Consider the following 12,976-nt stretch of genomic DNA (forward strand, 5'->3'; position numbering starts at 1 on the left):
TGAGTGTAAGGATGAACTTAATTGAAGCAGGATGGCATGGAGGTTCACGTGCCTGTGTTTGATCTCTTGCAGACAGCATTTTCCATGGGAACGAAGACGCCTTCTATTACAACTCTCACAACAGCCTGGACTTAAATTATTTAAACGGCACCATCACCAACGGCAGCGTGTGCAGTGTTCACAGCGTCAACTCCCTGAACTGCTCCCAGAGTTTCATTCAGGCGTCTCCTGTCTCTTCCAACCTCAGCATCCCCGGGAGTGACATCATGCGGGCCGACTACATCCCTAGCCACCGGCACAGCGCCATCATTGTGCCGTCCTACCGGCCGACCCCCGATTATGATACAGTCATGCGCCAGATGAAGAGGGGGGTCATGCACACAGACAGCCAGAGCCAGTCCCTGCGAAATCTCAATATCATCAACACCCACGCCTACAACCAGCCCGAGGATCTGGTGTACAGCCAGCCCGAGATGCGGGAGAGGCACCCCTACACGGTCCCTTATGGGCCACAGGGGGGCTACAGTAACAAACTGGTCGGTCCATCTGACCAGATAAACCCAAAGAAGAACTTGGTGCCCAGCAAGCCAGGGGCAAGCGCCATATCCCACACAGTGAGCACCCCAGAACTGGCCAACATGCAGCTCCAGGGCACCCATCACTACAACACGGCCCATATGCTCAAAAACTATCTCTTCAGACCACCACCTCCCTACCCACGGCCCCGCCCTGCCACCAGCACCCCGGACCTGGCCAGCCACCGTCACAAGTACGTCAGCGGCAGCAGCCCCGACCTGGTGACCCGCAAAGTGCAGCTGTCAGTGAAGACCTTCCAAGAGGACAGCGCTCCGGTGGTGCACCAGTCTCTGCAGGAAGTGAGCGAGCCCCTCACGGCCACCAAGCACCATGGCCCGGTGAACAAGCGCCACAGCCTGGAGGTGATGAGCAGCATGGTGCGGGGCATGGAGGCCATGACGCTCAAGTCGCTCAACATCCCCATGGCTCGCCGCAACACGCTGCGGGAGCAGGGGCCGCCCAAGGAGGTGCCGGGGGGCCACGAGGTCCCTCAGCTGCCCCAGTACCACCACAAGAAGACTTTCTCAGATGCTACAATGTTGATCCACAGCAGCGAGAGCGAGGAGGAGGAGGAGACTGCGGAGTCGGTGTCCCGGATCCCCGGGCTCCGTGAGAACATGGAGTACAGCGCCCAGCTGCAGGCGGCCTTGGCCCGAATTCCCAACAAGCCCCCTCCCGAGTACCCCGGCCCCAGGAAGAGTGTCAGCAACGGGGCGCTGAGACAAGAGCAGGTCAGCCTTCCTCCCGCCGTCGCCAGAGCCCGGGTGCTGAGGCACGGGCCGGCCAAGGCCATCAGCGTCTCCCGAGCCGACCAGCTGGCCGTCAACGGGTCCTCCCTCGGTCCGTCCATCTCAGAGCCCGACCTGACGAGTGTGAAGGAGCGGGTCAGGAAGGAGCCCGTGAAGGAGAGGCCTGTGTCCGAGATGTTCTCCCTGGAGGACAGCATTATAGAAAGAGAGATGATGATCAGGGTGAGTGCCTCCCCTCCCAGGGCGTTTGGGGGGGACGGTTACACATGCTGGCCTCCCCCCGCAGCCTCCTCTACTCTTGTCCATGAGAAAGTTCAGAGTGAAAGTCACCCTACTGGAGACGCTGAAGAAGGTGCGAGGCTTACTCAGAGAAGGTGGTAGGGATTTAAAGAGTCCCTGGGCATTGAAACAGGTAGTGTTTTATTTCACAGAACTTTGTTTTTGCTTCTTCCCGTAAATCTTCCATTCTCATATGTTTATTCTAATAGGTGTACTTGCTACAAAGTGCAGCAATGGAGTTAGGATGTTACAGGTGGTTGGTGTAAGATCGGGGTCTGGGCCAGCATTTTGCTGTTTGTTCAGAATCAGACTTACTGTGTGCAAGGAGCCCACCTGTTGCCATTTTGGGTTTTTTTTTCTTTTTTCTAGAGGAGAGCATCCCCACCCCACCCCCCGCCCACCAGTTAAATATTAAAGTAGCAACATCTGTTGAGAGTATAGCTTTCTGTGTTGATCTGGTTGTCAGGATGGCTCCCAGGATTGACTGGACCCTAATGTGTCCAGCTTGAGCGTCAGATTTTTTTTTCAATAGATGTTTAACACAAAGCCAAGAAAATTACAATAAACTTGGAAGTTTCCCGTTGAACTTCACTCCCCGTTAGGCTTAGTCTATCAAGAATTAAGATACATGTATGTGAATATACACATATACATACATACATGCACAAACATACATTTGAATGTGCCTGATACTAGATATAAGTAACCCTCCTTCAGAATATGTACCATCTGGAAGGCCCATCGTGTCAGAGCAAGGGCAGTACCAGGTGAGCCCATCGAGCAGCAAAGCGAGTTACCTCTTGTAAATGAGAGAATTGCTAGGTTGTTGCTGCTACTTTACGCAACATTTCAGAGCACCATTACTGCTTGTCCTGGAAATTTTCACTCTTTTTCTTTCTTTCTTTTTTTTTTTTTTTTTTTGTATTTTTCTGAAGCTGGAAACGGGGAGAGACAGTCAGACAGACTCCCGCATGCGCTCGACCGGGATCCACCCGGCACACCCACCAGGGGGCAACGCTCTGCCCACCAGGGGCGATGCTCTGCCCCTCCGGGGCGTCGCTCTGTTGCAACCAGAGCCACTCTAGCGCCTGAGGCAGAGGCCAAGGAGCCATCCCCAGCGCCCGGGCCATCTTTGCTCCATTGGAGCCTCGCTGCGGGAGGGGAAGAGAGAGACAGAGAGGAAGGAGAGGGGGAGGGGTGGAGAAGCAGATGGGCGCTTCTCCTGTGTGCCCTGGCCGGGAATCGAACCTGGGACTTCTGCACGCCAGGCCGATGCTCTACCACTGAGCCAACTGGCCAGGGCTGGAAATTTTCACTCTTTTAAAAAATAGTGAAAAATTTTTTTTTTGCTTCATCACACCTATTCAAACCCAGGTTGACTTCTCTGCAGGCACCACCTCTGTACTCTCAGGTGGCCTGGCTTATTTTAGAAACTTCAGAACAGCTGGAACTCAGACTTTGCTTTGATGGCGTCCTGAGAATTTCTTCATTACGAGATCTCCCTGATTCTCCAGTGGCAGTCAGCCTGGAAAGAACACTCCAGGGCCAGTGTTCTAAGGGAGGCAAGTTTCTGGGATCAGGAATCTAAGCCAGAACAACTGTATAAACGAACCTTGAGAATGTTCTCAGCCTCATGGTCTTAGTCATCGATGGAGTAGTGCTAAGAATTTGGTACAAATACAACTTTCCCCACTTTTTGCAAGCCTAGAGGGAAACTGTGAGCGATGTGCTTGGACCTGTGGCAATAAAACCTGTTGTGGGGGGGGGGGTGAAATGAAATGTGAGAGTGGGCGCCTTGGTGGGGAGCTTTCCCCGCTTGGAGAAAGGAATTTGTTGGTAGAAAGGAACTTCCAGCCCTTCTGGGCCCCAGTCTCCTTTAACACGACTCCGCGTGGCAGTCTCAGCTGCGCTGCCTTGGTATTTATTGATGCCTATGTACTCTCGTAGCCTCCTTTTGGTCAAATCACGCCACTTCTGTTGTTATCTGTGTTAAACAGAAGCCTGTGGCCAAACGCAGGGAGAGGAGCTTCATGCGTTACCCCGAAGGAGCAGGGGGTTTGCCGCTGTTGGTCCCACCCCATCCGTGCAGATTTTACCCCTGAACTTGCAGTTCAGGAACAGGGTTACCCCATCCTTCCTTCATCCTCCCCGTTGAAGGGTTTCCCAAATCCCGTGTATGTGGGCGGCCAAGATGGCCACCCTGAGCGGTGTCCCCACCTCAGAGCAGGTGAAGGAGGCTCTTCAGCGAGCCGCTGTGCCAGGCACAACGGGCACAGTGCCAGGCAGTTCTCCAGCTGGTGTTTTTGTGAAGAAACTCACCCCAACCTCCTCCCCACATCTCCGAGGATCCTGCCCCCCCCCCGCCCCCCCTCCTCAGGGGCTTGTAAGGAAGAGATAAGGAGAGAGGGCTGTTGGGCCTCCCTGGGGTCAGAGAACCATGAGAAAATGGAACCCCAAGGAAACTGGAGGGGACAAGTATGACGAGAATTTGCCCTGTGGCCGCCTCTCCCTAATTCAGGAGCTGCTTGTCTGTTTAATGGATAATTCCGGCCTGCTGTCTTGATAGCCCCTCTTTCTTGCTCCTATAGCCCTGGGAAGACATTTCACATTGCAGCCTCCTAACCCGAGGTCAGCTGCAGGAAAGAGAAAAGGCCAAGTCAGATCTTTGAGTTATATTTTGGTTTTTCTCTCTCTGGTAATACGCTGATAAGCGAGAAGGAGCTTAGAGAAACAGCTTAGCACTGGGCTCTTCTTTCTCACTAGGTGAGCTCATGGCTTCTGGCCTTAGGCCCAGTTACTCACCTTGCGGTGCAAGTGGGACAGGACTGTTGGGAGGCCCTCAGGCCCATTTCCCGAAAATTATTGCTCTTAGAACCCTGCAGTGTTGGGAAACAAATTCCCAACTAAGAGATAACAGGGGGAAAAAAATTCTCTCTCACAAAAACCCAACTTACAAGGCAACAAACAAAACCACCCTAAAAAAAATGAAATTCACAATCTGCCTGGGATAGAGAAACCAGGGTCACTATTTTTAAGAGCGTAGCATATTTTGGCTGATTGTCCCTCTGTACTTTTCTTACTGGGTCACAGTTCATCCTCCTCTGGGAAGCTTCCTTTTGTTTGTCTGATGGCTCGTCCCTGTCCCTGGGGGCAGCGTCCCTCCCAAGTGCTAGGGCTCGTCCTGACTCAGGTGGCATCAGGGGATGATGCCACCCCGCCCCCCGCAGTCAGAATAGTCCTCTCACTCAGTGCTGTGTGCCCACACCAGGGTTCCATCAAGACCCCTCTCTCCAGGGAGGCAATTTAGAAATGATAGACTAAGGGGAAAACCTACCTAAAGGTCTGAAAAGAAACCGGGGACCAGATGACCCCTTCATCTGTGGCAGCCACAGGAGTCCACAAATCGGTTTCACTTCTGTTAGGATGAAAACCACAGATTCTGTGAAACTCGTCTGCGTGTATGTTCTATGAAGTCCCTCTGTTCTTCGGCCGTCTGACTCAGGGTTATTTGGGGGGAAATGCAGCTGGAGCGCCATGAGGAAGCACTGTAGCTGACCTAACCACCTGGGGCCCAAACAGCCCCTCCGGAGTGTAGCGCAGGGGAGACAGAGAGGCCACCCGAGAGCCAGGTGTCAGCACCCAACCTTTCCCTGCGCGGTCTGCACAGCCCCCAAATGCACGTTCTCCCACAGCTCAGTTTCTTCCGTAGGGTCCCTCCATGGTCACTGGGGGCGTGGGGTCCCTTCCATCCGTCCTCGGGATGAGGCACGAAGGCAGCGCCTGGTGGGTCACCTGTGATGGCCCCAGGCTCTGGTGTTAGCGAGTTGGCTAAACCACATCAGCTGTCATTCTGGGGTGACATTTCAGGGACTAGAGGTTCAGTGTAGGATCGACATCCTCCTGTTTAGCCCGCCAGAGTGGAAACGTGAGCAGGTTTTTCCTCACAATTTATGTATCTGCATCTCTTCACAATGCATCCAACCTTGTTTGTATTTCTTTACCATTTAAGGGGAAAGGTCCACCGTTGTGATTGTATTACTTTACTCATGACCTGTTTCTCTTTTCCCCATCCTGTCTTCCTGTAGCCCTTAGCTTCCTAAAGTACTGTGCTTGTGTGTTGCTTTTTTAAAAAAAAAAGAATTTTGGTGAGCTCCCCGTTGCAGGGTGTATTTGTACGAAGTCTTCATTCTCATTTGTTTGTTGTTTGTTCATATATTCGTCTATTTTCAAATAAAAGCTCAGGAGTCCTGTAGGAACGGGCTTCCTCGGGCTCGGTGGGAATTAATGGGTAGGCTGTGTTTGAATTTGCCCCACTAATGGTGATTGTCTGCATTCCTTGGCTGGGGAGTTACAGATTTGGGGAGATTAAAACACATTCCAGAATTCTGCTGGCACTGTGCACAATGAGAACATGCCTTTTCTTGCTGCAAGAATCTAGAGAAGCAGAAGATGGCAGGCCTGGAGGCGCAGAAGAGGCCGCTGATGCTGGCAGCGCTGAACGGGCTCTCGGTCGCTCGGGTCTCGGGGCGGGAAGATGGCCGGGCCGACGGCACCCGGCTTCCCATGGACGAGAGGGTAAGCACCGGGCTTGGCCAGCCTGTGATTCATTCCCTGGGCTCTTAGGGTTCCAAAGCTCTCTCCTTGCCCAAACATGCCAGCACTGAGGTTTATTGGAGGAATTAATTCTCCAGTTTGAGATTAGCTAGCAAGACTTGGTCTAACTGGGTTTTATTAAATTGGTCCTTTCCAAGTATCTCAAGTTTCTTTGTCAAGTTGGTACAGTAACGACCAGCCCCTCACAAGCATGTGGCCTTGATCAAGTGATTTGATTTCTCTAAGCCTCTCGCCCTTGGAGCAAAACGAGAAAGTTCAATCAGTTGCTGTTGCTCGCAATTTCTATGATTAATAGAATGAACGATGACCGTTTATTAGGAAGTATTTTACCCAAGCGTTTGTAGAATTCTCTTAATAATGCTGTTTAAATTGCATGTTAGTGTTTTAGAGGTGACGGAAGGTGTACCTTTGGTTTCTGAAATTACGATCATAAGTTAGGATGTTTTCAAAGCCAGAGGAGACTTTAGAAAGGATTATTTAACTCACTTAATACCTGTTATTATAGTTAGTAGTTTGGATATGGGAAAAATAAAAGGAGAGGGGGTTTTAACCCTCAGAAGTCTAGGACTCTGCCCCACTATCATCCCGAAATCCAGCTCAGTGAAATGAGCGGTGGATGTGGAGGAAAGGGTGTTTGGATAATTAAGATTAATAATCCCCTTCCATTCAGGCTTTAAATAGAGGTAGATGTGTTAATAACAAAAAATACCAATTTTGTATTTTAGCTCTTACATGGTCTTGCAGATTTGTCCTGTTGAAGGTGTGAGTGAGAAGGAAATTGGTTATTGGTCAAGAGAAACTAGCAGTATGATTAATAACGAGACCAGATGATCAAGCGTTAGTTGGGCATCTTGAAACTACGTATTAACACCGTCCCTATCAATATTTGAAGAAATCAGGTTGTTTTGTTGGGGTGTTGGGAGAAGCTAATTCAGCGAGCTGAAGGTTTAAGTTCTGTTGCAGTTCAGAACCCTGAAGAAGAAGCTGGAAGAGGGTTTGGTGTTCACCGAGTACGAGCAAATCCCAAAGAAGAAGGCCAACGGCATTTTCAGCACGGCGGCTCTGCCGGAAAATGCCGAGCGCAGCCGGATCCGTGAAGTTGTCCCCTATGAGGAGAATCGAGTAGAGCTGATACCGACCAAAGAAAACAACACAGGTTACATCAATGCCTCCCACATCAAGGTGAGCCTGGGATAGGAGGGTGCGGGGGTGGGGGTGGGGGCGTCAACAGAACGTGGCTGGGTCAAAGGCAAAAATGCAGGGAGGAAAAAATGTAGGACTGACTGCTACTATGCATCTTGGCTTGTCCCCAGACCCGAGGGAATGCTTTTGAATTTGGGGGCTTTTCTTACTCAACAGAAGGACACACCTATCACTGCAGACAGAAGGAACCCCAGGGCCTTTGGGGAGAATCTCAGGTCGGCTATTTCTGAAGCTTGCTCTTGACCAAGGATAGCACTTTTTCTGGATTACAACTCTCCCACTCACTCGCAAGAAAAACTAGAGATTGTCTTTTTCAGTTTGTAACTAGCAGCTGTTGAGAGACTTTGGAAGTCACAGTCATTGTTTTGCTGTCACTGAAGTTTTCTGTGATGTTCAAGATCAACAAAACTTACCTGTTCTCCCTGGTGATGCATTTAGCAGCTGACATCCGAAAGTCGCATGGTATTTAGAAGAGTGGACTCCTGTAAACATAAACTGTGAGGGGCTGCTCGATAGTGCAAGATAGGGTCTTGCAAGATTGGCCGCATTATTCAGTGCATTAGTGTTATTAAATTCTCGTTAATATTTCGGATGCTTCCAACCTTTTTATCTCCGTCTTTCATAGACTTTAAAATTAGTCAGCTTTGTGTGACTCCAGTTAGAATTCAGAGATCTGGGTATTTGTGTGCATAAAGTTCTATGTCTCCTAAATAGCTTGCCTTCCTCAGTGTCCCCAGTAACAGAACATACTCGTTTAGAACGTCACCATGGTACTTCTGTCACCATAGTACAGAATTTATTCATGTACTAATGGTATAGCAATTCTTATAGGCTGTTTTTCAACAGTTTAAGGTTCACTTTAGTAGTCTGGTCTGATCAATAACCTTAGACACCTGTTTCTGGCTTTGTCCAGAGCTATTTTCTTTCTTCATTGGACTGTTCACCTGTAGTCAAATCATTGCTCGATTCCTTTGAGTCTCCAGAACACAGCCAGATGTTGGCTCATGTATCCGCTGTGACAGTCTTGATAGAAAATATGAAAAGGCTACTGAGGCGGGGTGTAGTGTTTTTGCACATAGAACATAGATAACCATACTTTTACAATAAAAAAAATGAACCCCGGGAAACTCTTAAGTAAACTGTGTGTTTTGGGGGATGAGTATAGAATATGAAAAAGTAGCCAAAATAAGAAAGTCAAACAAAAATGCCACTCGCACGGCTGCTTTTTGATAGAATGTCTGTGAAAATCTTACGTAGCGATGTTACGCTCTCTTCTTCTTTTGGCTGCATTTCCGCTCCCATTTTCCATCTGCTGTCTGGGAAAAGCTGTCAGTCAGCATCAGGGGTGCCCACTGGGTGCACTGAACAGAGAGGCATGCCCTTCTTCAGTGTTCCCGGAGGCCCACATTTCATCTTGTGGATCCGAGTTAGACATGGGTGCGTTTAATAGACCCATAGAGCTTGCAAGAACTTGTCTGTGTTTTTGGAATAGAGTTGTATATCTTGCCAATGTTTTCTCCCTCGGTTCCAAGCAGCTGTTAACACGGAAGAGAGATTTGTTTGCTCCAGAGGTAGAATCACATCTGTGAAATCTACCTCGGTAGCCTTAGTTGTTGTGTTTTTAATGCAGTTTTTAATACCCTCTTGTCAATACTTGGGATTTGCTGGAAAGCCCCAGGCAGCGGCCTATTCTGGAAGTATTTATGGTTCCTATATGTTGGGTGCCAGAGAGGCTAATGTTTAAAATCACAGCCTCACAGATAACCCAGCTGCTAGCCAGCCAGCAGCTCTATGTTTGTTATCTCCCACCAGTAGCTGGAAAATGGATTTTGCCTGCCAGCTTTGACCTAAACATGCCTTGGATAATGAGACAATAACTGGTGGTGTTTTCATTTGAATCAAGTTAGTATATAGTTTCATAAAAACAAATGAGGGAAAAGAGTTTCAGACGATGAGCACTTCATTGCTCCCTGAACTATCTAGAGATTGCACGGGTGGATGTGTGAGGGGTCCGACTTTGCATTATTAAGATACAGGAGTGGAAGGGGCACAGTCCTTGCAAAGGTCATCATTCAGCAGGCTAGCATGGCCTGGAACACTCGGGGCACAAGCTCTTATTGATGATTTTCTGCTGCTGAATTTATAGCTCCTTGGGAGGAATGCTTCTCCCAAGATCTCTCTGAGCTGCATGGGGTAATAATTTCATTTTCCAAACCCATCTCATGGTCCCAAAGTTCCATAGGGTGCTGTGGTATGGCACAAGGGGAAGTACATGATGAAGTTCTATGTGTTGTTGTTGACTTAAGTGCCTTCATGACACCTCTACTCTGTGTGGCACAGCGGACTGGCGGGTGCAGCCAAGGTTAATGACACACTTCAGATCACGTCAGCAGTAGACATTGCTCTTGGAGGATCTTATTTTGTGGTAGACTTCTTTATTGTTTAAAGGATGCCAGGGAGCGCTGTTTCTCAAACTGTGGGTCACAATACAGTAGTAAGGTATAGCATCAATTTCGTGGTCAGGACCAGTTAGAGTGTTGTTTGTGTTTTTTTTGTTTTAATTTTTGTATTTTTCAGAAGTTAGAAGCAGGGAGGCAGTCAGAAAGACTCCCGCATGCGCCCAACCAGGATCCACTTGGCATGCCCACTAGGGGGCAATGCTGTGCCCATCTGGGTTTTGTTCCATTGTGGCTGGAGCCATTCTAGCACCTGAGGTGGAGGCCATGGAGCCCTCCTCAGTGCTTGGGCCAACTTTGCTCCAATGGAGCCTTGGCTGCGGGAAGGGAAGAGAGAGACAGAGAGGAAGTAGAGGGGAAGGATGGAGAAGCAGATGGGCGCTTTTCCTGTGTGCCCTGGCCAGGAATCGAACTTGGGACTTCCACAAGCCGGGCTGATGCTCTACTGCTGAGCCAACTGGCCAGGGCCTATTTGTCATTTTTAAATAGACTAGGATAGTGAAATGGATGGAAATTATCAAAGTGCATTGAGTATAGTAAGTATAATTATTGTTTCTGTAACATTCTATTAGGATATATACATATTTATCAAATGTGTGTGTTCGTGTGTACATGTATACGTATGTTTATATTATATATGTCTGTGTTTTTAAAATGTACTGGTTTGGCCCTAGTCAGTGACACAGTGGAAGGAGCATCATACTGGAGTGCTGAAGTCACAGGTATGAGCCTGAGGTCACCAGCTAGATCCCAGGGATTGCTGGCTCAATCCTGAGGGCACTGGCTCTACCCCTGAGGTTGCCAGTTCGAGCCCCGGTCAGGGCACATATGAGAAGCAATCAGTGGCACAACTAAGTGGAAAAACTACGGTAGTTGATGCTTCTCTCCCCCTTCCTCTCTTTCAAAATAAAGTAAAATAAAATGCACTGCTTTGTACATAGTTACTGTGAGTTTCAGACAAAAGAAAAATTAGGTGTATTTCAATAGTATTTTCCAGTGAGAATATATCCCCCGCCCTCTGTGGTCTCGGGGGTTTTTGATAATGGCACTAACCCGTGTGGCCTACCTGTGGTCAGCAGGTGGTTCTGTCCTAGATTTGGGATTGCTTCACCGATGCGTTCCTTGGTTTCCAGGTGGTGGTTGGCGGGACAGAATGGCATTACATAGCCACTCAGGGGCCCCTGCCACACACGTGCCACGACTTCTGGCAGATGGTGTGGGAGCAGGGAGCCAACGTGATCGCCATGGTCACCGCGGAAGAGGTAAGGGGAATGGCCGGACAGCCGTCTGTTCCCGGGGGAGGGGTGGCCAGAAGACGGGCTTTGTGTCGGGGACCTTGCTGCTCCCTGCTTCTTCTTGCGGCACCATTTCTCTGCAAACCCTTTTCTCTTTGGCATGCCCCTGTGTTCCCTTCCCACTTCCACGGAGATTTGTTTCCTTTCCCAAAGGTAATGTGTTGCATCTCCCTTTCATCAGCCTTGAACCCTCTTCCCCGCACGGCCGTAAACTAAAGTCAGTCAGACAGGACGAGCCAGCTCGTGTTTGTGTGCCAAACAAAGCCGTAGCCTTTCCAGCGGAATTCGAGACCGTGGGCTGCTCGGGTGAACGGGCCCCTCTGCCACCGTGCTTATCAGCGGAAGAGAGACCAGAAGCTGTTGTTCCTGTCGAGGTCTTTATTCTTTGGGGAGAGAAAAAAAAATTTTTTTTTTCTTCCTTTGCCAAGTCAAACATAGTTTTTCTGTTGTAACTAGAGCACCCTACGGAGTGTTAGGAAACGGGCACGCTCCACCCAGCAGTTCGCTTGGAGCTTGCTGTCTTTGGGGGAAGATGTTTTGTGTTTCCTTTTTTTGTGGCATACTCAATTTTTTAAAAAAATTCCGATCACTTCCTTTTGTTCCTTTCCTTAAATTTTAACGTATGATTTGAAGTCATTTAAGGGACCAACATTATGTGGGTTTTTTTTTTTTTACCAACACCTATGGTACTATATACTCCTTTGCTAACAATTTTTTTTTTTTTTTTGTATTTTTTTAAAGTTAGAAGCAGGGAGGCAGTCAGAAAGACTCCCACATGCGCCCGACCAGGATCCACCTGGCATGCCCACCAGGGGGCAATGCTCTGCCCATCTGGGGCGTTGCTCCTTTGTGGCTGGAACCATTCTAATGCCTGAGGTGGAGGCCATGGAACCATCCTCAGCAGCCAGGCCAACTTTGCTCCAATTGAGCCTTGGCTGTGGGAGGGAAAGAGAGAGACAGAGAGAAAGGGGAGGCGGAAGGATGGAGAAACAGATGGGAGCTTCTCCTGTGTGCCCTGGCCAGGAATTGAACCTGGGACTTCCACACGCCAGGCCGATGCTCTACCACTGAGCCAACTGGCCAGGGCCGCTAACAATTTTTAACTGCAAGAATTGGGGGTGAAAAAAGTCACATTTTCTTCACAGACTGTTTCGAGCAGTTGCCTTCCAGAACGGCCCATTGGAAGATAGTGATGAAAAAGACTTCACCTCTTTACTGTCCTTTGTACTTCTCTGACCTTCTATTTGACCCTCCCACAAAGAGTACATTCTCTGAAACTTTCTAGAATAGTTGAATCTATTGGAATTGCAATAGATAACATTGGAAGGAATTTGTTCTACTTAATGCAGTGTACCATCTGTGCTGACCCGAGAGCCATGGTGCTGGACAAGACAGGCACGGTCCCTGCCCCAGAGCTTCCATCCTAGAGACAGGGATGGTACATGGACAGATAAACAGGTGGTGGGATAGAGAGTGACGAGCGGGCTACTTTCAATGGGTAGCCCAGGGCCATCTGAGGAGGCGGCATTTGAGCTGAAGCCTGAGTAACAGAAGAGGGTCAGCCTTACCAACACATAGTGATCTGTGAGGCAGCCAAAGGCTGCAGCCAGCTGAAGTTTATAATGGATTTAGATATTCGGCAGTAATGTAAATTCAAGGCCTTGAGTAAACCTTCCTTCTTAAGATTGGTAAATAAAAGAGACAGGCTGCTTCAAACACACAGAGACTCGAATCAGCCACATAAATCAGAGAGAGATTATTTGTATCATCCAAAGATGTGCTACTTTGCAAGTGGCTAACCATC

At 49.0% G+C, this 12,976-nt stretch overlaps 1 protein-coding gene across 7 annotated transcripts in view; it reads left to right on the forward strand.

Annotated features, from left to right (window-relative positions):
• The window catches only part of PTPN14 (protein tyrosine phosphatase non-receptor type 14), a 170,919-nt gene that overhangs the window by 143,957 nt on the left and 13,986 nt on the right, over positions 1–12,976 (forward strand). For all 7 annotated transcript variants that reach the window (XM_066361754.1, XM_066361752.1, XM_066361749.1 and 4 more), the window contains 4 exons: positions 73–1,547; positions 6,036–6,179; positions 7,182–7,400; positions 11,011–11,139. In XM_066361754.1, the coding sequence (XP_066217851.1) occupies positions 73–1,547; positions 6,036–6,179; positions 7,182–7,400; positions 11,011–11,139 (1,967 nt within the window). The remainder of the gene's footprint in view (positions 1–72; positions 1,548–6,035; positions 6,180–7,181; positions 7,401–11,010; positions 11,140–12,976) is intronic.

Source organism: Saccopteryx leptura, chromosome 2 (genome assembly GCF_036850995.1).
Source record: "Saccopteryx leptura isolate mSacLep1 chromosome 2, mSacLep1_pri_phased_curated, whole genome shotgun sequence".
Taxonomy (NCBI): Eukaryota; Metazoa; Chordata; class Mammalia; order Chiroptera; family Emballonuridae; genus Saccopteryx; species Saccopteryx leptura.